The 24,234-nt window shown below is 45.6% G+C and overlaps 1 protein-coding gene across 2 annotated transcripts in view; it reads right to left on the bottom strand.

Annotated features, from left to right (window-relative positions):
- Positions 1-24,234, bottom strand: part of LOC144678862 (histone deacetylase 9-like) — a 635,070-nt gene that overhangs the window by 166,665 nt on the left and 444,171 nt on the right. For both annotated transcript variants that reach the window (XM_078538855.1, XM_078538856.1), the window contains exons 14-15: positions 11,735-11,855; positions 2,297-2,346 (exon numbers count right to left, since the gene is read on the bottom strand). In XM_078538855.1, the coding sequence (XP_078394981.1) occupies positions 2,297-2,346; positions 11,735-11,855 (171 nt within the window). The remainder of the gene's footprint in view (positions 1-2,296; positions 2,347-11,734; positions 11,856-24,234) is intronic.

Below are 24,234 nucleotides of genomic sequence, written 5' to 3'. Positions count from 1 at the left end.
TTGGCTACATCTTTAACTTTTCTTTTTAATTCCTATGATAGTGATTTTACTACTAATGATTTGGACTTGGATCTCGGAAATGCATCTTTCAGAGCCAAATGTCTCAGTGAGGAAATTACTGTCAGAATGCAAAGTGACTGACTCAGTTCATGTCAAAATTAATTCCAATGATCCAGTCATTTGTCAAAGTGATCCAATGTTATTTCTCCACCAATTTTGCCATCCTGTAGCTTTTAGGTACAATTTCAGTGAATTGCCCCAATTCAGATGATACAAGTCAACTGGTATTCTCTGATGTGTGCTGGGTATTCTCCAGGGCATCAGGAAAGAAATCACCTTATATAAAATCATATTCTGGTTGCAAACATCATATTCCCTCAGCCACCAGCTAATCTAGATGTATTAACCCTAGCCAACCTAAGAGCCCATTTCTCATCCAGTGTCATGAGCACGGCCCTTTTATATTTTTATGACCCTGTCAAAAAATAATATTTGCTGCCATTGGTGATGATTTGAATTGCCTCCTCTGAGCTGTGCAAATGGAGAAAAAGGTCTGTTATCAATTTTGCTAAGCGTGCCTAGAGAATTGTGGATTGTTTCAGGTCCAAGTTATAAATGACAACAAACGCTGCAAAGCCTTTTGAAGTAGAGCAGCTGATGATGGTATTGTCATAAAATCTGGCTTGTTCCTTTTTGCAGCACTATTTGCACTCGTCCAGGAGATTAAAGGCTATGATTATTGAAAAGAATTGATACTTTTATAGCCAAGATCAGCTAACATGCAAACTGGAGCTCAGTTGTGTGCTGATTTACTCCAGTATACAACAGTGTATTAGTTTAAATACATCCACACATCCATGGAATCTTTTATTCTACAATTATATCAAATGAAATAACAAGGAAATACCTGAAAATGTAGAAATATGAAATAGAAGGAGAAAATGTTCAAAACACTCATCAGGTCCATCAGCACCAGGCAACGAATCTCTACCTGTTATTTCACTTTTCAGATGCTGAGAGACTCAATGTGTATTTCCAACATTCACTCGCATGGAATCATAGAATGGTCACAGCACAGAAGGAAGCCATTCAGCCTATCAGGTCCATGCTAGTTCTCTGCAAGGGAAATTCAGCTAGTCCCATTCCCTTGCCCTTTCATCACAAGTTATAATTTTATTTTTAAAGAGTTGAACCAATAATGGATATAACTGTTGCAAAAATGTTCTGTGTTCTAACCCTATTTTCAAAGACACGTTTGGACAAATTTTTTTGCAGCTGCAAAGGCTTTCGAAGGTATTTGCTCCTTCAAATTATGCAATGGGCTCTGCTTCAATATAGTTTGCAACCTCTAATCTAGAAATTAGGACAGTTATAATTTCTGGCATCAGTAATCACTCCACAAATATTCAGGCCAGCAACTAATAGGACTCAAAGCCACAGGCATTGGCATGAGTTGAAGTGGTCGTAAATTGCTAGTGCAGTGGCAATAGTGAATCATTTCAGCCAGAGAACGATTGAGGAGGCTTGCAGCAATTACTGATGCACATTCTTCATCATAATATGTGTTGTTTGCAACATAAGCAGATGATGGCTTTCCCATTCATTTTTATATAGATTTTCTTATATCTCCCATCTCTACACAGGACAGTCTTTACACAAGACTTGTGGGCTTGTATTATTTCCTGCAGCATGTCCCTCTCCAGCTTATCATAGGTTGTTTTATTGTCCTTAGTAATTTTTTGGGGAGGGGGGCAAGTTTAAAAGTCAAAATTAAAATTCCAGAAGAGTTTTATTATATATTTTACTTCAGGATGAGTCACTAAGCTTTCTTTTTATTGCTGTTGTAAGATATATCACAAGACAAATATTTCCACTAGTTTGCAAATCATCAGTGCAATGACTGCCACTTCCTGTTTGGTGAATGGTGAGGTCAGCCTCCAGTTCTATTAAAAGCAGGGAAAACTTTAGGAAAGCACGACTTTATGACATGTTTTTGAGTTAACGGTGTATCACTAAGGCTCCTTTGGATTGAATGTAGGAGGATATTTGTAAAGAGTAGTAGAAAAGACAGCATAAAATGTCACACAGAGGGTGCATAAGTGATGTCTTTTCCATCTGGGGTTAAATATTCGAGAACATTTAGTGACTCACTGAGCAACCAGTGTTTTGCTTAAGAATAGTTGGGGGAATTCTCCAGCTGTCAGACTTTAATGAAAGCCTGACTAAGACTTAATACAGTGCACAGATTTTTTAAAAACTAACATATAGAATGAACAGCAACAAAAGTTATACTTACTCCGAGACCCCCACATGGGAGAGCAGTGAAGAAATTTTGCGTGACAGATCCTAGGTGAAGAAGGAAAAAAATAAGTAGAGTCTTAATTGTTGCTAGTTCAGATTTGCATTCTTTAGATTTTAGAAGCCAAGTTCCATGTAATAAACAGAGGAAACTTGGTGGAAGAGCACGGAGTACAGAAAACATTCAAGTCTGCATAGCCTCACAAGATGTTCATTTCAAGGTTGAGCTAATGTGGAATATTTTCTGTTCATTACACAGATGCCCATTACACATTTGTTTATACCCCAAGATCAGCACACATGGGGATTTTAAAATTAAACTTTTCTCCCTTCCTTGCCTTCAAGTGCTGACTTATGGTAACATAGGCCTGGACTTTCCTCTAGTTGGCATATTAGCTGTAAGACAGAACTTCGAACCATCACTTTCGACCAATATCCTGATTAGATATTTAATGCGGGCTCCCGGCGGGATCGCTACCACCAGGATGGAGCCAACACAGCAAGACATGCAGCACGTGAAGGGGGGGAGAGGTTTTAAAGGGAGCTGAAGTGTCCCAAAGTGAGGGATTTTTAATTATTTTAGATCTCAGTCTAGTTTGAAGTCTAAGGAGTACGTGTTTGGGGCCTATATGGAGGTAGTCTCTATTTCTAGACTCTCTCCTCTTGCATGTATCAATTTAGGAGGCTCAACACTTCTAATCCAGAAATCACCATGATCCTCTCCTTGTTGATCCTGGCACTAGAGGTCGTGGCAGGAACATTGTAGTCTTCCCAAAACCTGAATTTGCCTCATTAACCATCTTTGCCCTGTCCAATTGCGGATGACATAATGGAGGAAAAAGCAGCCACATTGTCCATACATCCTCCAAGTTCCCTCACACCAATAAGTAATCAATAGGCTCTCAGGTGATTTTGGGGGAATAAAATATATGTATAGTTGAACACATCAATCATTATTAACATTTTTAATGTGTAACAGTTTGAAGGGATAACTTTAACTTTTGCTGATGGTGTAAGTTAGATGGTATCAGATTGGCTGCCCATTAGACTTCCTGCTTGAGTTTCCTTTCCACTGAAATCAATTAACAGGAAATTTTGGCAAGCTGTTTAATGGCTGGTTGATCCAATATTGCCTATTTCCACGATTGCCCAAAATTAAAATTATTTCCAAATGCTTTTGAAAGTCTTTATGTCATTTAATTTAACATACTATTGATTTACCTAATCTTTTCCCAACAATTTTCAATCTTGATAGTTTCCTGCACTTAATGTTTGGGTCCTTCATCCAGGTTTCTAAATTTAAAAAATAAAATAAGCCTTGCTCATTTCTTACCGCCTAACCAAATTGCAAAAAGAAACTTTCTATTTGTTCTAGGAATTTGGAAATGCAGTCAAGGCAGCATTTGTTACCCATCACTAGTTGCCCTAAGGGCATTAAGAGTCGACCACACGGTGTGGGACTGGAGTCATGTACAGGCCAAATTGGGTCAGGATAACAGGTTCCTTTCCCTGAAGGACGTTAGTAAAACGGTTGGGTTTTTTCCTTTCAACGAGATTTCCTCATGCCATGCTTTGTTCCATACTCTTTTTTTTTTGTATTCCTTCAACACTCTGCTTTTTGCATTTCTTGTACCAAAAAAAGAGTAAATATTCATTCCGGAAAGAATTACAAGTGAAAATGCATAACCTCGCAGTCTGCAGTGAAACATGTTTCACAGCTAATCTAATATATTGACTGCAGTACTATTGTAGTGATATAGTAATAAAAAATATTGAAAAAGCAAACATCTCAAGTACAGATTTGCACAGTATTTTTGAGGGATGATTTTAATCCACTTCAGCTGGACTAAATGGGGCAGTGTGGCCTGAAAATGGCATCAAGTCACTTACCACCCCATTCTGATGGTGCTCAGGTACTTGTCACCTTCAATAGGATCCTGAGATGTGAGGCTGTTGGGGTTCTGTGAAGCATGCTCCACCCATTTGACCCAGGTGTTGAGCAGCCTAAACAGTAATCCTTAAAAGGACTGCTGGAGCTATCTCAAAAATGAACGCAGGAAAGGTTTATATTTTTTTTGAGTGGAGGGCAGGTGTCCTAGACTCACAACTAGGGCAGAATTTAGCCATGTTGGGCGGGCTTGGTGAGGGCGGGTGGGGAAGCCGACCGTCGCCCGTGATCGGGGCCGGACCACGGTTTCACGCTGGTGGGCCAATAAAGGCCCGCCCAGCATGAAGCGCAAGTGGCAGTGCTGCCTGTGGGGGGGTGGGGGGGGAGGAGGAGAGTGAGCGGGATGAGCACGAACTTTGCGCATACGCGTGAGTGAGTGCTTGAAAATCTTCCTGAGGCACAGAGCTGCCTCAGGGAGATGAAGCACTTTTAAAAAAATAATAAAGGTTTGAAAAATGTAATAAAACATGTTATTAGTTAAATTTTAAAACTTTTAATTAATTTTTTTTGCTGTTGGAAACCTCATCCCGCCCGTGGATGAGGTTTCCAAAAAAATGCAAAGGCTGCTTGGCTTTTCACCTGCCCGCTAAAATGTAAGGTTGGATGGGAGTGAAAAATTTAAGTTAATTGAATCTTTAATGGCCTTAACAAGCCTTTTAATTGTCGGCAGATACGCTTCTGACTCCGGCACCGCTGCTGACTGAACTATCACGTGACTGCACATTTACGTCAGCGCGTTCGGCCAACGTCAACACACATCATTTCACGCTCGTGCGGGTTGGGCATGCACCCGCCTACCAAGCTAAAAATTTTGTCCGTAAATTCTATCTCACTGACGACTGTAGTAATTATGGTTTTATTTAGTGCGTAATGTACCTTTAATGCTTGTTAAGGAAGATCACACGATCTGTAGTAACCAATAGGAGAGTAGCGCGGGCTACTTCAGGAGACAGGGTAGAGATAGAGTTGAAGTTGAAAGCACACGTGTAGTTGCTGTTGAGTACATTGTAAATAAACTTAATGGGCAGAAATGTCCCCCTGTTGGAGGGGGCGGGGGTGGCGGAGAGTTGTGCGGGGGCAGGCGTGAGCATGATTGGCACTGTGCTGCCATTTTATGTGGGTGGGCCAATTAAGGCCCACCCAGTGTGACACGCGCCTGGAAGCACTGAGCGCTCCCTGTGCGGGCGCGTGGTGGGGGCGGGGGGGGGGGAGGGGAGACGACGGTTCCCTGAGTCGGGTCCTGCACTCTTTCACCTCAGGGAGATTAGCTTAAGGTTTAAAAATTTATTGTAGAGAAAGATTGAGACCAAGGCTCAAACAAAAAGGCAGAAGTTGTGGAATTTATATAATGGAGGAGCCAGAAGAAACAGAATCAGGTATTTACTCCCTGCACAATTTAAAAATGGGTAAAACAGCCAATCTACCCGACAGTAGAAATCAACAGAAAGCCCCTTTGAATGGAGGTGGATACAGGCACATGTTTAAGTATCTGAATGGGGGAGGCCACTCACTAAAGCTGGAAAACTCAGATGCCAGGTTAAAGACATATACTGGCAAAAACATATGAGTGAAAGGTATGTGCAAGGTTCCAGTACAATATGGAGGCCAGTCTACTAACCTACCCCTGATAGTGGTAGCAGGAGGGGGTTCAATTCTACTTGGTCGGAACTAGCTTAAGGAAATAAAGTTGGAGTGGGCTGAGATTTTCCAACTCAGAATGAAAGATCTACAAGAATTATTACAGAAATATGCCCCTGTATTCAGTGAAGATTCAGGGACTGCAAGCTGAAATCCACGTGGATCCCGGAGCAACCCCCAGATATTTGAAGGTGAGGCCAATCCCCTATGCCTTATGAGAGAAAGTTGATGTCGAATTAGACAGGCTGGAAAGGTTGGGAGTCTTACAACCTGTACAATGGGTAGCGCACATAGTTCCAGTACTGAAGCCTGACCAGAGTGTGCGAATATGCGGGGACTACAAGTTGACCATTAACGAAGTAGCCAGACTTGGTAGGTTCCCTATACCAAAAATTGATGAATTGTAGTCCAACCTGGCAGGGGGAACCGCATACACGAAACTTGACATGAGCTACGCTTACCAGCAAGTCGAGCTAAAAAAGGCTTCTCAGGATTTTGTGACAATCACATAGGGGGTTATACCAATATACCAGGTTACCCTTTGAAGCCTCATCAGCTTGTGCCATTTTCCAACGTATTATGGCAAATTTGCTCCATGTTTACCCCATGTGGTGGTTTACCTCAATGACGTCTTAGTAACAGGACTAACTGATGAAGAACACCTGGCTAACTTGGAAGAGGTATTGAAGCATTTCTCGCAAGCGGGAATCCACTTGAAAAGGGAAAAATGTTTCTTCCAAGCAAAAGAAGTGGTTTACCTGGGTCATAGGCTCGAGTCACAGGACCTTCACCCAATAGAAGACAAGGTGAGCGTTATCCGTGAGGCACCAGCCCTGAAAAATGCCACAGAACTCAAGTCCTTCTTGGGAATGGTTCATTTTCTCCCAAATTTGTCAACAGTACTGGCTCCATTATACAGGTTACTCAAGAAAAACCACAGGTGGATTTGGCAAGCTTCACAACAACAGGTTTTTACGGCGGTAAAGCAGTTACTACATTCATCTGTTGGTACATTTCGACCCAAAGAAACAACTGATTTTAACATGTGATGCATCTCCTTATGGAGGAGGGGCAGTACTCTCCCACTGGATGACAGATGGCTCCGAATGGCTCATTGGCTAAGTTTGAAGAACACTCAGTGAAGTAGAATGAAGATACTCACAAATAGAAAAAGAAAGCTTATCCATCATATTTGGCGTTAAGAAATTCCACCAATACTTTCACGGTCACCACTTCACAATACTATCCGACACAAGCCAATACTAGGCTTGTTTGAGGAAGATAAGGCAATACCCCCAATCGCCACGGCATGCATCCAGGCGTGGGTGCTGATTCTAGCTGCTTACGAATATACTTTTATCCGCCAGCTGGGAAGCCAGATTGCCAGTGCTGATGAGCTGAGCTGATTACCCCCGTGGACAGCAATTTGAATGTTCCCTTTCCTCAAGAATTTGTCTTGTTATTAAACTTTCTGGATTCGTCACCAGTGAATGCCAAACAGATCAGAGGATGGGCCAACCGTGATTGAGTTTTGTCTCATGTCAGGGAACGTCTTGAGGGATGGTCTAAAGAGCCAAACTCAGATGAAATGAAGCCCTATTTTAACAGGAGATATGAGCTCACCTGCCAGGATGGCATCTTACTGTGGGGATCGAGAGTCATTGTGCCTCCAAGAGGAAGACAACCATTATTGATAGAATTGCATAGCGCTCATCATGGCATTTTCAGAATGAAAATATTGGTGCACAGCTACTTATGGTGGCCAGGGAAGGACACTGAGATCGAAAACATGGTCAAGAGCTGCATCCAGTGCCAACAGGGGCAGAAATTGCCCCCTTCGGCTCCATTGCATCCCTGGGAATGGCCACAAAAGCCATGGGTCTGCCTCCACGTTAACTACATGAGGCCTTTTTTGGGCACAATGATCCTCTTACTTATCGACGCTCACTTCAAATGGACGGACGTATACGAGATGAGATCATTCGCACCTGCCGCCACCATAGACAGATTGCGTCAGAGTTTTGTGATACATGGTTTACCAGAGATAATAGTGTCTGATAATGGAACGGCATTTACCAGCAGGGAATTCCAAAGATTTACCACTCTCAATGGCATAACACATGTCAAGACCTCGCCATAACACCCTGCATCCATTGGGTCGACCGAGAGGGCAGTCCAGACCTTCAAGACTGGAATAAAAAACTACAGGAGGACTCTATAGCAACAAAATTATCATGCATTCTGCTCGGCTACAGAACCATGCCACATATGACCACCGGTATTGCCCCTGCAGAGTTATAAATGAAGAGACATCTCCAAACACGGTTAAGCCTCATAAAGCCAGATTTAGGGGGGAGGGTAGATAGAAGTCAGAGGGCCCAGAAAAATGAACACGATTACCATAGTTTTGAAAGAAACTTCACTGTAGGGGAAGCTGTTTTCGTGAAGAATTTTGGAGATGGGCCCAAATGGCTATCAGGTGAAGTCAGTGCAAAGACAGGACCCCTGTCCTACCAAATATCAGTTAGAGGTCAGATAATCAGGCCCCACATAGATCACCTCAGGATACAGGAAACAGATCCACAAGAAAAGGTGCGCCAAGTATTTCTGTTGGAGTCTACACCACAGGTACAAGGAACTCCTCTTGCTTTGGAAGTACTTGCAGAACTCATTGAGCCTGAGAGAGTTGAAGAGGAAAACTTGCAGGTTCCTATTGGGGAGCCTAGTGGACAGATAACCCCCGAGAGGGAGGCCTCAGAGAAACCATTCGAAGTCACAGAACCAAGATGGTTGACACATTTGAAAAAGCCTCCTGAGGGACTAAATTTGTAAGTAGTTCATTTTTGTAAATAGTTAATATATTGTAAAACATACTTTCAAGTAAAGGGTGAGGGATGTGGTAATCTAAGGTGTAATACACCTTTAAGAGAATGTGAGCTGATTGACCACGTGACTGTAAGATGCAATAGCTGTGTAGCACAGGCTACCATGTAAATGTTAGTCTAGGTTCTGGCTGAAGAAGCACGCATCATGTTAATGCTCTGTTGTTTGTGCAAATAAATAGTATGTGCTTCATTTCATATTGGTCTCTGTGTTGGCCGTATGTAGTAATGGACTCGCCTGTCGACAGATACACGTACAACTGGTTCGCGAGCAAAGTGACCCATCGCTAAAACATAACAGTAATCTATTTAGGTCACTGGGTAGATTCACAGGGCCTCCACCCGGTTGAGGAGAAAGTGAGAGCCATAACAGAGGCACTTGCACCAAAGAATGCCTCAGAGCTCAAATCATTCCTAGAAATGATCAACTATTATCTGCAATTCTTGCCCAATTTGTCTACAGCGCTGGACTCCCTGCATTCTCTACTCAAAAAGAACCAACGTTGGTCTTGGGAGGTGCCCCAGAAAGAAGCTTTCATAAAGGTGAAACAGTTGTTGCACTCATCCAATCTATTAGTGCATTATGACCAGATGAAAGAATTGGTACAGACATGTGCCACATCTCCCTATGGAGTGGGAACAGTGCTCTCTCATCGGATGGACGACGGGACGGGAGGGGCAATAGGTTACGTATTAAGAAGGCTCATCACAGTGGAAAAGGGATACTCACAGGTAGAAAAAGGCCTGTCTATCATCTTTAGTGTCAAGAAATTTCACCAGTACATACACGGCCGCTATTTTGCAACCATTTCAGACCACAAACCATTGCTAGGATTGTTTAGTGAGGGCAAGGCTATATCACCCATAGCCTCAGCAAAAATACAACAATGGGCTTTAATTCTGGCAGCATACAAATACACTTTCATACATGGGCCTGGTAATCAAATCGCATACGCTGACAACCTTAGTCGTTTGCCTTTACATGAAAATGATAAGCATGTCCAGTTCCACAGGAATTTGCTTTACTGTTAAATTTCTGAGATTCCTCACTGGTATGTGCTCGACAGATCAGAGACTGGACAAATCGGGACCAAGTCCTATCTCAAGTACAAGAACAAGTGCTACATGATTGGTCACAGGAGCCCGTATCTGACGAAATGAAACCATACTTCAACAGAAGACATGAAATAACCAGCCAGGATGGCATCATATTGTTGGGAGCACGAGTGATAGTTCCTCCAAAGGGAAGGGAGCCACTTTTAATTGAACTACACAGTACCCATCCAGGAATTTCCTGAATGAAGACCATAGCATACAGCTATCCATGGTGATGGATAGCGAAATAGACAGGTTGCTAAAGCACTGCGTGTAATGCCAGCAACTTAAAAATTTCCAGCGACAGCTCCGTTATGCCCTTGGAAGTGGCCAGGTAAACCCTGGGTCTGGTTACACATTGACTACATTGGACCTTTCCTGGGAACATTGTTTCTGCTCATTGTCAATGCCCATTCAAAATGCTTGGACATATACGAAGTAAAGTCACCAACATTAACCGCTACAATTCAGAAACTAAGTCAAGGTTTTGCCATTCACGGACTACCAGAAGTAGTCATTTCCGATAATGGCACGGCATTTATGAGTGCTGAGTTTAAACGGTTTATCAGCCTCAACGGTTATCACTCATGTAAGAACTGCACAGTACCACCATTCCTCAAATGAATTGGCTGAAAGAGCGGTTCAAATGTTCAAGGCAGACATGAAAAAATTAACTGGTGATTCCTTAGCAACCAAGCACACTTTCTGTTTCATTGTAGGACTACCCTTCACACAACAACAGGTGTCATACCTGCGGAGTTATTGTTGAAACACCGTCTCAGGACGAGATTGAGCTTCGGGGGGGGAAGGTGGAAAGGAGTCAGGGAAGCCAGAAAACTAGAAACAACTGGTATAGTCACGAGAGGAAATTACCATGGGAGAGACAGTATACATGAAGAACTTTGGGGAAGGACCAATATGGTTACCGGGTGAAATAAGTGCGGTGACTGGACCTCTATCTTACCACGTGGAGACAAAAGGCCGGATCATCGAGAAACATGTGGATCATTTAAGGAAGAGAGGGACAAAACAAAAGATTTTGTTTCACCAGTCTGTGTTTCCAGTTGAGAATTCTCAACCCAGGACAGACATGTCTGATGTTCCTGTAAGAGTTGAGGATACAGAACTACAAGTGCCTATCGAAGCACCTGATGGTCAGGCAACTCTGGAAAAGGAGGTTCCTGACAAAGCATCTGAAGTTGTGGAGCTGTGACATTCCACACATACCAGGAAACCTAAAATACTGAACTTGTAAACTCCTCACCTTGTGTAAATGTTATGTTGTCTTGAAAAATTTGTACTTATAAATATAATATAGATAGCTGTGATAAAGGGGGAGGAATGTAGTAATTATGGTTTCATTTGGTGTGTAATGTATCTTTACAAATAATGCTGGTTATGGAAGATCACATGATCTGTAGTAACCAATGGAGAGTAGCGCGGGCTACCTCAGGAGGCAGTGTAGAGATAGAGTTGGAATTGAAAGCACACGTGTAGTTGCTGTTGATTACATTGTAAATAAGCTTAATGTTTTCACCCAAGAAATGTCTGCAGATCAACTCTATCAATAGTAGCAACTTGGCCACCCTCTCAACACAAATCTTCCTGAGACCCTCCGTTTGGTTCGCTCTGTATACCTACAGGGGAATCTTCAAACTTCAGGCTCTGCCTTAATAGGATGGACACACATTTTACTATAACTTTGCCTTCGGTCAAAATGGCAACAAATAATATAAGAATATTCCTAAATTTGGATAAATATGTTGGAAAAAGTAACAATTCGACACACTTCTGGCCACTTTATGCTGATACTAGTAAAGACTTATGAGTGTTATGCAATATGCTGCTATCAGTAGAAAAAGTCTCTACAAACCTAACAGCTTCCTTGTGTCCAGCCTTTGCCTGTTGAGGAGGTTGGTACCAAAGAGCAGCGAATGATATTCAGAGTGAACCATTTGTATTTCCTCCAAAGTGGCTTTTCGACCTCGGATTTGCTAAAGGAAGATTACAGTAAAACATATATTCACTCATAGAAACCTGCACAATCTTATTAGCAATTGTTATTCTTACAGAGAACACTATTAAAGACACCTTGACCTACAAATTAATCTGAGGTCTCAAAACCTTTCTGCAATTTTGTAGTAAATGACACAGTTATGTTCTAATCACATTCTGACATATTACCCATCGCAATAACCAGATTGCATAGGATGTGCATGACTTAGGAGGTCATGTTGAACTTGTATAAAACACAAGTTTGGCCTCATCTGGAGGACTGCTTCCAGTTCTTTGCATCATGCTTGAGGAAGGATGTGAAGGCATTGGAGACAGTACAGAGGGGATTCACAAAATGATTCCAGGGATGAAGAGCTATAGCTATGAGGATAGATTGGAGAGGTTGGGACTGTTTTCTTTGGAGAAAAGAAGGCTGAGAGGACACTTGATAGAGGTATTCAGTTTCCTGAGGGATATGGACAGGGTAAATAGTGAGAAACTGTTTCCACTCAAGGGACCATCAAGAACATATGAATAGGAGCAGAAATAGGCCATTTGGCTCCTTGAGCCTGCTCCGCTATTCAATATGATCATGGCTAATCTGTTTGTGTTTTGAATTCCACATTCCCATCTACCCCCGATAACCTTTGATTCCCTTGCCTAACAAGAATCTATTTCCTCAGCCTTAATTATATTCAATGACCCCGCCTCCTCTGCCTTCTAAGGCAGTGAGGTCTAAAGTCACACAACTCTCAGAGAAATATTTTCACCTCATCTCTGTCTTAAAAGGGTGACCCCTAAGTTTAAAACAATGCCCCCTAGTTTTGGACTCACCCACCAAAGGAAACATCCTTTTCTTGTTCGCCTTGTTCAATACCATTCAGGATCTTATATACTTCAATCAAGTCACCCCCCACTCATCTAAGCTCCAGTGGAAACAAGCCCAGTCTGTATAATCTTTCTTCATAATACAACCCGCTCATTCCAGGTATCAATCTAGTAAACCTCCTCTGAACTGCCTCCAACACATTTATACCATTCCTTAAATAAAGAGACCAAAACTGCACACAATATTCGAGATGTGGTCTCACCAATGCCCTGTATAACTGAAGAATAACACCCTTACTTTTATGTTCAATTCCTCTTGTAATAAAGGATAGCATTCTATTAGCCTTCTTGATTAGCTGCTGTACCTGCATACTAACTTTTTGAGACTCATGCATTAGAACATCTAGATCCCTCTGTACCTCAGAATTCTGCAGCCATTCTCTGTTTAAGTAATACTCTACTTTTTTATTCTCCCTGCCAAAGTAAACAACTTCACATTTTCCTAAATTATACTCTATCTGCCAGATTTTTGCCCATTCACTCAACCTATCTATACCTGTCTGCAACCTCCTTAGGTCCTCTTCACAGCATACTTTCCTACCTATCTTTGTGCCATCTGCAAATTTAGCTATCATGCCTTCACTCCCATCATTTAAGTCATTGATATTAATTGTAAAAAGTTGAGGCCGCAGCACAGACCCCTTCGGGACTCGACTCGTCACATCCTGCCAATCAGAAAAAGACCCATTTACACATACTCTGTGTTTTCTGCCAGCCAGCCAATCTTCTATCCATGCTAATATGTTATCCCCTACACCATGAGCTTTTATTTTCCGCAGTAAACTTTGATGTGGCACCTTATCAATTGACTTCTGGAAATCCAAGTACAGAACGTCTACAGAATCCCCTTTATCCACTATGCATGTTACTCCTTCAAAGAACTCCAATAAATTGGTTAAACCATGCTGACTCTTCCCGATTACCTTGAGTTTCTCTAAATGCCCAGCTATAGCCTCCTTAATGATTGATTCTAACACCTTCCCCATGACAGATGCCAAGCTAACTGGCCTATAGTTTCCTGTTTTCTGCCTCCCTCCCTTCTTGAATATTTGCTACTTCCCAGTCTGATGGAACTTTTCCAGAATCTAGGGAATTTGCACACTCTCTTTAAGACGCTAGGATGAAGTCCATCAGGGCCCAGGGACTTGACAGCCTGCAGCTCCATCAGTTTGCTCAGTACTGCTTTCCTAGTGATGGTAATTTCACCAAGTTCCCCTCTCCCTTCCATCTCCAGATTTACAGCAACCAGAGGGCACCAATTCAAAATAATTGGCAAAAGGAGTAAAAGTGATGTGAGGAAAAATGTTTTCACCCGGAGGGTGGATGGAGTCGAACATACTTCCTGAGAGGGTGGTGGAGGCAGGTTCATTTGAGGTATTCAAAAGGCCATTGGATTGCTATCTGAAAAGAAAGAATGTGCAAGGTTATGGGGATAAGGCAGGGGAGAGGGACTATGTAGAATGCTCTTTTAGACAGTCAGTGAAGACTCAGTGGGCCAAATGGCCTCCTTCTGCAACGTAAAGATTCTGTGAGTTCTATTTTTAACATGAATGACCAAACTAAATAACACACAAGTTACATATTGGTCGTAATTTTAACCTAATAATCTAGGCAGGAAGCCCATAGGGTTGAGCTGACGCTTGTTTTACATCTTGCCCAATATCACTCTCAACTGAATTCAGTATAGAGTAAAATCGAGTGTGGTATGGAACCAATGATGCACCTGACTCTGTTAGTTTCCCAACAGGCAAGATAGGTTAAAATTACCCCTACTGAGTCATAACTACGTTATGAAATTGGGCTCTGTTGTATTAACATGGTGATATCTGAAGGAAGCTTGTTGAAAATATGTTGATTCTGACCAGGAGAAAGGAAATATAGGGTAGAATCGTCTGCCCCTGTCGGTGGCAGGCATCAGGGCAGGTGGGGCGGACAATGTAGCAGGAAGGCCAAAAGACTGTTTCACGTAGTCGTGAAATCTGTTAGCTATCATCCGCTCCGCCTGTCAATGACGGGTGGCCGTCCAATGTCGGGAACGTAATTTCAATGCATTTGCATCGCATCACCTTGCCTTCCCACCAGAATCATCCCCTCACGTCAAAGTTACCTCCCACGTCGGCGTGACTTCAGAATGACGTGGTTCACAACACATGGTGAGCTGAGCTTCGAGCGGAACTTGGAGATGAATGCGCACTAATGTTGTCCAGTGCTTGCAAGGGTCGCCTGTTCGGCTTCAAGGAAGAACTTCCAAGCACATTCAGGCGGGAGCACAGGCAAGTTGCTTTTTTCCGGCTGGCTGAGGGCTTCCCGGGGCAAGGGCTGAACTGCGGTTGGGCTGAGGGCAGGGGGGAAAGGCAGCATGGTCTGATGGTAGTGCAGAAACACAGGGAGGGGGTTGGGGGGTGGGGGGGGGGTTGAGGGAGGGAAGTGGCCATGTATTAGGGAAACCTTGCATAAAGTGAGCATTCTTCCGCAGCTGAGACAGTTCAGGCGCAGCTACGTTGACATGCCTGGAGTCAGGCCTCTAGTTTATCTGCCCATTCAAGCAATGCAAAGTGCCACCAAATGCTCCTGAACCTTTCACCCCTCAAGCACAAATTGTAAATTAATCAGCATTTTAGGGGGCTGCAGAACAATTGGCAAGTTGTACAATCTCCTTGTGAAAGCTGGCCATGGAGCAATCAGTAGTGGAGGTGCTCACAGCCCCTTGCAATGTCTTCATTCAGGTTTGGACCAGTCTCAGCCTTGGTTCAAGCTAACAGTGCTGCCTTGCAGTGTGGGTTAGGAGAATGCCTGCACCTGAGCTGAGAGCACAGCATACAGTCCAATGGGCAAAGCTGCCGCCAATTGGGCAGGTGGAGTCGGGCGGAGGTGGCACTAAACTCTGGCCATCTAAGTAGTGGCCAGCACTCTCCGTTAAAGGACCTTGAGATAGAGCCGGAGCTGCACATGTAACCATGAGAGGTCCCTAGGAGACCAATGCTAAGCCATGTGTCTCTCTCTTTCATCCTGCAGGAGTACATCAGGAGCATGGAGCCTGGTGACCTAGCTGTATGCCTCATGGCTTACAGGGAGCGGAGATGAAGGCGAAGAGAGTGGCAGATGCATCTGGCTGGGCAGAGGGAGGAGCAACATCCTCAAGAAGAAGGGGCAGCTGGGGCTCCTGTGCACGTGGCTGGACAGTCACAGCGAACCTCGCGGGTTGGTGCTTAGCTAGACCCAGGGTCCTGCAGAAGACACTTGTCATTCCTGCAGATGACTGAGAACCAGTGTCGCTGAACACTGCGCATGTCCAGGGAACTGGTTGGTTACATCTGCCACCTGCTGCAGGATATGATGCCACGGGGAGGGACTTGGAAGGTATCCACTGCCAGTGGCCTTGAAAGTGAGCATGGCACTCAATTTTTACCCCAGTGGCTCCTTCCAGGGTCCACAGGTGACCTGTGTGGGATCTTGCAAGCCTCCACACACAAGTACATCCAGGAGGTCAAGGACACCTCATTCGCGAAGGCACAGAACTTTCCACAGGTGAAGGTGCCATCGACTACATTCACACGTGCTTAGATCTCCATAGCAACAAGCAATGCAGTATGTGAACCACAAGAATTTCCACTCGCTGAATGTTCAGCTGGTCTGCGGCCACAGCAAACACATCCTGCAGGTCTACGCAGGGAGTATCCATGACTCTTCAGCAGGTCTCAGGTCCCTGACGTCTTCCAGAGTCCATAGAGGCTGCAGGGCTGGCTCCTTGGGGACAAGGGCTCCCCACAGAGGACGTGGCTGACGATGCTTGTGCGGCAGCCTCAGACTACAGCAGAGTGAAGGTATAATGAGGTTCATGCTGCAACTCGCACTTCGGTGGAGCAGGCCATCAAGATGTTGAAAATGAAGTTCCAGTGCCTGGACTGGTTTGATGGAACCCTGCAATACAGTCCGCAGAGGGTGTCACACATCATCATCGCCTGCTGTGCCCTTCACAACCTTGCGCTGCAACCGGGAGAGGAGCTGGCTGAGGGGAAGATGGAGGAGCTGCACGTCTCCTCTGATGAGGAGGGTGTTGACAGGGATGAGGGTGTCCAGGCGAGGAAGACATGCTTGGGAGGACCTCAAAGCCACTAGACTCATGGTGGAAGGTGACGGCAGGCAGTGAGGAGACACTTTAGATCCTCACATTGCATCTGTGAATGTTTGACTCTTATCTGGCTGATGGCAGTGCACATTCCCTCTGTAATAAGTCTCCTATTATGGAAATGCAGCGGATGTCCATAGTCCCTACATTCCAGGAGGATGATGATGACATGCAGTGGGGACATTCCATAGATCCTCACGTAGCTTATATGAATGCCTGAACCCTGCCTGGCTGATGGCACCTCGCTTGTGCTGTGAACAGGGTCATATCATTGAGATGCAGCGGGGAAACTTTAACTTCTCCTGATTCTATGGCATCCTCCATGAGCTGAAGCTTTCAGGACCACATTCACTGGACCAGATGCTGGTGAGATGGGGGCCAGCCACATCTCAAAGGTGCTGGGAAGCGCACAGAGAGAATGATGGAACTCTGTGCTGCCAACCCAGGACATTCTGGCAGCAATGATAAGCCCCATCAAGGTGCAGGCATGACTGATGTGACCAGTGAGTGTGAAGGCACATCATCAGTGTGCTGGGGAGGTTGCACAAAACCAAAGGGAGAAGGCCTTGGACTGAGACACCTGCCTTTGTCTTGTGCAAGAACCAAACTTTCACTTCAGACTGCCATGAACACTGCTCATCATAACAAGGAGCCATAGGCAGGGTGACATTGTTAGGAGTTTATTTACGAGAGTGAACATTAAGTACAAGTGATTAACGCCTGTGCATATGCAGTGAAACTACATTTTCTTAACTTTCCTAACCCTACCGCTACATCTTGGTGCTCCCCTGACATCCACAGTGGAGGTGCAGGCAGCCTGCTGACTGCTACACCCTGTCTGTGATGACCTTGACGGGTGTCCTCTGGAGGGCCGAAACGTGGAGGGCCCCGGCCTGCTTCCAGGGTCCTGCAGGTGGCAGTGGCCCCCTCCTTGGAATGTGGAGCTGGAGCTGCTGGGGTCACAGGAAGAGGGGATTCGGATGCTCCTGGAATCACCTGGGTGGATGGGCCCGGAGTGTGCACCTGCTGATCCTCCTCCCTATGGGTGCCTGAGGGCCCCTTGCTGACTCCGTGAGGAGCAGGGGAAGCTGGAATGAGATGGAGCTGCCCTGCACCCATCTCACGTTGACACTGTTGGAGGCCAACTATGGTGTCAGCGATGAAGTTCAGCCTGCGCAGCAGTGCAGGACTGATGCCCTGGACCAACGTCTCCATGGCGGCTGCCATCCTACCAGTGTTGGCCTCGGTGCATTGGCATGCCAGCGCTCTCACTTCAGATTGAAGGCGGATGGACTCCTGCATCATGCCTTGTAATCTGAGGACCACAGCAAACATTCCTTCCTGATGTTCTCGAGCTTGCCTTTGCAGCTCCAGCAACTGAGGTATGACCGAGTCCAGAAGCTCATTATCTGACTCAGACTCAGCAGATTTCTGGCGTTCAGCAGACCCCCGAGTGCTGGAAACCTGGGAAGTCCTTGCTGCTGCCTGCTGTGGATCAGACAGTGCAATGTGCTCACCAGATTGTGACCCTGAGGCTACTCTAGAACTAGGTTCCATCGAGGTGTGTGACTCTGTGCTGATGCAGGGTGTGGGTGAGCGCTGTGACGGGACTTCAAGGAGGGTGCCATCAGATACTTCTTCCAAGGTGTCTTTGAGGCTTAAGTCGAGGATCCTTGGCTGCTTCCAAGATGTGCCTGCAAAAGCAAGGAGGGATAATAAGTGCATAGCAGGGGACTGCAGAACAGGGGAACTGACTCACAGCACAGTTGTCTGATGGATGTTGTGCTGCTGGATCCTCACTTCGTTGAGCACTGCCGAGCTCACTGTCAGCACAGGAACAGTCCAGATCATCACACGCTGCTGGGGTCACAGGAAGAGGGGATTCAGATGGGTCAGATGCTCCCGGAGTCACCTGGGTGGATGGCCACGGTGTGTGCACCTGCTGATCCTCCTCCCTACGGGTGTCTGGGGGCCCCTTGCTGACTCCTTGAGGAGCAGGGGAAGCTGGAGTGAGATCGAGCTACCCCGCATTCATCTTGAATTGACACTGTTGGAGGCCAGCTGAATAACTCTATTTTCAAAGTCTGAGAGAATTTGATGCCAGGCATTCCTCCACCACTCTGCGACCTCTCCCTTTTGTTGTGTGTCAACTTATCCTGCCTGAATACAGATGGAGAGAGAGAGTAAACAGTACATCTGCCAAGCCAGATGACAAGGATGCCTAGCATGTGAGTGTTGAGTGGCGCCATGGATGAGGACACGATCCTCAGGGGAGATGTTGGCGCGTGTGAGAGAGAGTGAATGGTGATATCCCTTGAACTGGCAGTGAGTGAGATTCCTGTGGATCTGTGATGAGCGTGTGTGTGTGTGAGTTGAGAGTGATGAGAAGAGTGACTGACCATGGCAGAATGGAGGAGACCATTCATCCTCTTGCGGCTCTGGGTGGCTGTCCTCTTTTGCAGGTTGTTGGTGCTGAGCACCACTACCACCGCCTCCCATGCTGGATTGGTCATCTTGCTTGCTGGTCTTTGCCCAGAATGGGGTTAGAGGACTTCACAGCAGGCTTCTACAGCGTCCAGCCAGCGCCCCAGAGAGACATCACTAAATTTGTGGGCTGCCATCTTCTTTGCTTTCAGGGCAATCTGTCGCCTGGAGTAGTCCTGGTCTGAAGACATGAAGCAGGCATGCGCTCTGGTGTACTTTAAATATGGTACCTGGAGCAAGGAAAAGCTGAGGTCACAGTGTGGTGGGCAAACCCGAGCCTGCCCACCAGTGTTCTGCCATGTTTCCCAGGAATGCATAATTAATGAGGCTGCGGGAATGGGACAATAAAGCATGAAAGCTGCCATTGCGGCTGGCGGGTAAAACGTCGTTTTTTCCTGCCCATTATCACACTTAGTGCAAATTCGGGATGATTCTGCAGCCGGAGGTGGGGTGGGGGGGGTGGGTGGTGTGTGTGTGTGTGTGGGTGGGGCTGATGGCGGGGTACAGTGGGATGTGCTGGGATATTGAGATCTGTGGATTTTTGGATTTCTGGGCGCCACATAGACAATTACAGAACCATAGAATGGTTACAACTCAGATAGAGGCCATTTAGCCCAATGTGTCTGAGAAACACACCTAATTCCACTCCCCTGCCTTTTTTAAAAATTCATTCACGGGATGTGGGTTTCGCCAGCATTTATTGCCCATCCCTAGTTTCCCTTGAGAAGGTGTTGATGAGCTGCCTTGTTGAACCTCTGCAGTCCCTGTGCTGTAGATACACCCACAGTGCTGGTAGGGAGGGAGTTCCAAGGTTTTGACCCAGCGACAGTGAAGGCACGGCGATATATTTCCAAGTCAAGATGGTGAGTTACTTGGAGGGGAACCTCCAGGTGGTGGCGTTCCCATCTATCTGCTGCCCTTGACCTTCTAGGTGGTAGTGGGTTTGGAAGGTGCTGTCTAAGGAGCCTTGGTGAATTCCTGCAGTGCATCTTGTAGATGGTACAAGCTGCTGCTACTGTGCGTCGGTGGTGGAGGGAGTGAATGTTTGTGGATGTGGTGCCAATCAAGCGGACTGCTTTGACTTGGACGATGCCCAGCTTCTTGAGTGTTGTGGGAGCTGCACTCATCCAGGCAAGTGGGGAGTATTCCATCACACTCCTGACTTGTGCCTTGTAGATTGTGGACAGGCTTTAGGGAGCCAGGAGGTGAGTTACTAGTCGCAGTATTCCTAACCTCTGACCTGCTCTTGTAGCCACAACATTTATATGGCTAGTACAGTTCAACTTCTGATCAACAGTAACCCTCAGGATGTTGATAGTGGGGGTTTCAGTGATGGTAATGTCATTAAACATCAAGGAGCGATGGTTGGATTCTCTCTTGTTGTAGGTGATCATTGTCTGAAACTTGTGTGGCGTAAATGTTACTTGCAACTTGTCAGACCAAGCCTTGATTTTGTCCAGTTCTTGCTGCATTTGGACATGAACTGCTTCAGTACCTGAGGAGTCGTGAATGGTGCTCAACATTGTGCAATCATCAGTGAACATCTTTACTTCTGACCTTATGATGGAAGGAAGGTCATTGATGAAGCAGCTGAAGACGGTTGGGCCGAGGACACTACCCTGAGGAACTCCTGCAGTGATGTCCTGGGGCTGAGATGACTGACCTCCAACAACTACAACCATCTTCCTTTGTGCTAGTTATGACTCCAATCAGCAGAGAGTTTTCCCACTGATTCACATTGACTCCAGTTTTGCTAGGGCTCCTTGATGCCACACACGGTCAACTGCGGCCTTGATGTCAAGGGCAGTCACTCTCACCTCACCTCAGGAATTCAGCTCTTTTGTCCATGTTTGAACCAAGGTTTTAATGAGGTCAGGAGCTGAGTGGCCCTGGCGGAACCCAAACTGAGCATCAGTGAGCAGGTTATTGTTTAGCAAGTGCTGCTTGATAGCACTGTTGATGACCCCTTCCATTACTTTACTATTGATTGAGAGTAGATTGATGGGGCAGTAATTGGCTGGGTTGGATTTTTGTCCTGCTTTTTGTGTACAGGGCACACCGGGGCAATTTTCCACATTACCAGGTAGATACCAGTATTGTAGCTGTGCAGGAACAGCTTGGCTAGGGGCCCAAGCACAAGTCTTCAGTACTATTGCTGGAATATTGTCAGGGCCCATAGCCTTTGCAATATCTAGTGCATTCAGCCGTTTCTTGATATCACATGGAGTGCCCCATGGCCCTGAAAAATTGTCCAATGTTATTTTAAAACCTCAGTTCTCCTTCCACCACACTCTCTGGCAGTGCATTCTAGATGCTAACCCCATGCTTCTTTTGCCACTGAATTGAATTGGTGTCCTCACCTTCTTGAGCCTTCTGCCAACAGAAATAGTTTCGCCCTATCTACTTGGTCTTGACGCCTCTTGATTTTCAACACCTGTATCAAATCTCCTCTTAATTTTTTCTTCTCCAAGGAAAACAGTCCTAACCTCTCCAATCTATCCACCTGACTGAAGTTCCTTATCCCTGGAATCATACACACAAATCTTTTCTGTACTTTCTCTAATGCCTTCACATCCGTTCTAAAGTGTGGTGCCCAGAACTGGACACAATGCTCCAGTTGAATCCAAACCAATGTTTATACGGGTTTATCATAACCTCCTTGCTTTTTCACTCTCTGCCTCTAGAGCTTAGAATCCCATTTGTTTTATTGACCCAGAAGTATCGCATAGATGATTCATCTCGGCCTCCTCCAGGGGTCCCCAGCATCACAGATGCCAGACTTCAGCCAATTCGATTCACTCCACATGATATCAAGAAACAGCTGAAGGCACTGGATACTGCAAAGGCTGTGGGCCCTGACAATATTTTGGCAATAGTACTGAAGACTTGTGCTCCAGGACTTGCCATGCCCCTAGCCAAGGTATTCCAGTACAGCTACAACACTGACTCCTACATGGAAATGTGGAAAGTTTCCCAGGAATGTCCTGTACACAAATAGCAGGACAAATCTAACCTGACCAATTACTGCCCATCAGTCTACTCTCCATCATCAGTAGCTTGATGGAAGGGGTCATTAACAGTGCTATCAAGAGGCACTTGCTTGACAACAATCTGCTCACTGAAGCTCAGTTTGGGTTCTGCCAGGGCCGCTCAGCTCCTCATTACAGCCTTGGTTCAAACATGGACAAAAAGAGCTGAGCTCCTGAGGTGAGGTGAGAGTGACTACCCTTGACATCAAGGCAGCATTTGACTGAGTGTGGCATCAAGGACCCCTCGCAAAATTGGAGTCAATGGGAACCAGAGGGAAAACTCTCCTCTGGTTGGAGTCATACCTAGTACAAAGGAAGATGGTTGTAGTTGTTGGAGGTTAATCATCTCAGTTCCCAGGCATCACTGCAGGAGTTCCTCAGGTTGTCCAAGTGTCCAGAGTGTCCTAGGCCCATTCAGCTGCTTCATTAATGACCTTCCCTCCATCATAAAGTCAGAAATGGGATGTTTGCTGATGATTGCACAATGTTCAGCACCATTCGCGACTCCTCTATACTGAAGCAGTCCATGTCCAAATGCAGCAAGACCTGGACAATGTCCAGGTTTGGTCTGACGAGTGGCAAGTAACCTTTGTGCCATACAAGTGTCAGGCAAAGACCATCTCCAACAAGAGAGAATCTATCCATCGCCCTTGACATTCAATGCCATTACCATCACTGAATCCCCGTTATCATCATCCTGGAGATTACCATTGACCAGAAACTGAACTGGACTAGCCATATAAATACTGTGGCTAAAAGAGCCGGTCAGAGGCTAGGAATCCTGTGGCAAGTAACTCACCTCTTGACTCCCCAAAGCCTGTCCACCATCTACAAGGCACATGTCAGGATGTGATGAAATACCCTCCGCTTGCCTGGATGAGTGCAGCTCCAACAACACTCAAGAAGCTTGACACCATCCAGGACAAAGCAGTCTGCTTCATCGGCACCCCTCCCACAAACATTCACTCCCTCCACCACCAATGAACAGTGGCAGCAGTGTGTACCATCCAGAAGATGCACTGCAGAAACTCACCAAGGTTCCTTAGGCAGCACCTTCCAAACCCACAACCTCTACCGTCTAGAAGGGCAAGGGCAACAGATAGATGGGAACACCACCACCTGGAAGTTCCCCTCCAAGCCACTCGCCATCCTGGCTTGGAAATATACCACCGTTCCTTTACAATCGCTGGGTCAAAATCCTGGAACTCCCTTCCTAACAGCACTGTGGGTGCATCTACACCACAGGGACTGCAGCAGTTCAAGAAGGCAGCTCACCACCACCTTCTCAAGGGCAACCAGGGATGGACAATAAATGCTGGCCTAGCCAGCGATGCCCACATCCTGTAAATGAATTAAAAAAAACTTTCTCAACCTGCCCTGCCACTTTCAATCATTTGTGCACATTCATTCCCAGGTCCCTCTCCTCCTGTAACCCCCTTAGAATTGTATACTTTATTTTACATTGTCTCTCCATGGTATTCCTGCAAAGAAAAATCACTGCACACTTCCCTGCATCATCTGTCACATGTCCGCCATTTTCACCAACATGTCTGGGACTTCTAGAAGTGTATCACTCTCCTCCTCACAGTTTACAATACTTCCAAGTTTTGTGTCATCTGCAAATTTTGAAATTGCCCTGTACACCCAAGTCTCAGTCATTAACGTATATCAAGAAAAGCAGTGATCCTAACACCAACCCCTCGGAAATGCCATTATATACCTCCCTCCATTCTGAAAAACACTTGTTCACCACTGTGTTCTGTTTCCTGTCACTCAGCCAACTTTATATCCAAGCTGCCACAGCCCTTTTTATTCCATGGACTTTAACTTTGCTGAAAAGCCTATCAT

This window comes from Cetorhinus maximus, chromosome 3 (genome assembly GCF_964194155.1).
Source record: "Cetorhinus maximus chromosome 3, sCetMax3.hap1.1, whole genome shotgun sequence".
In the NCBI taxonomy this organism is placed as follows: Eukaryota; Metazoa; Chordata; class Chondrichthyes; order Lamniformes; family Cetorhinidae; genus Cetorhinus; species Cetorhinus maximus.
This window is presented reverse-complemented; position numbering and strand designations above follow the sequence as displayed.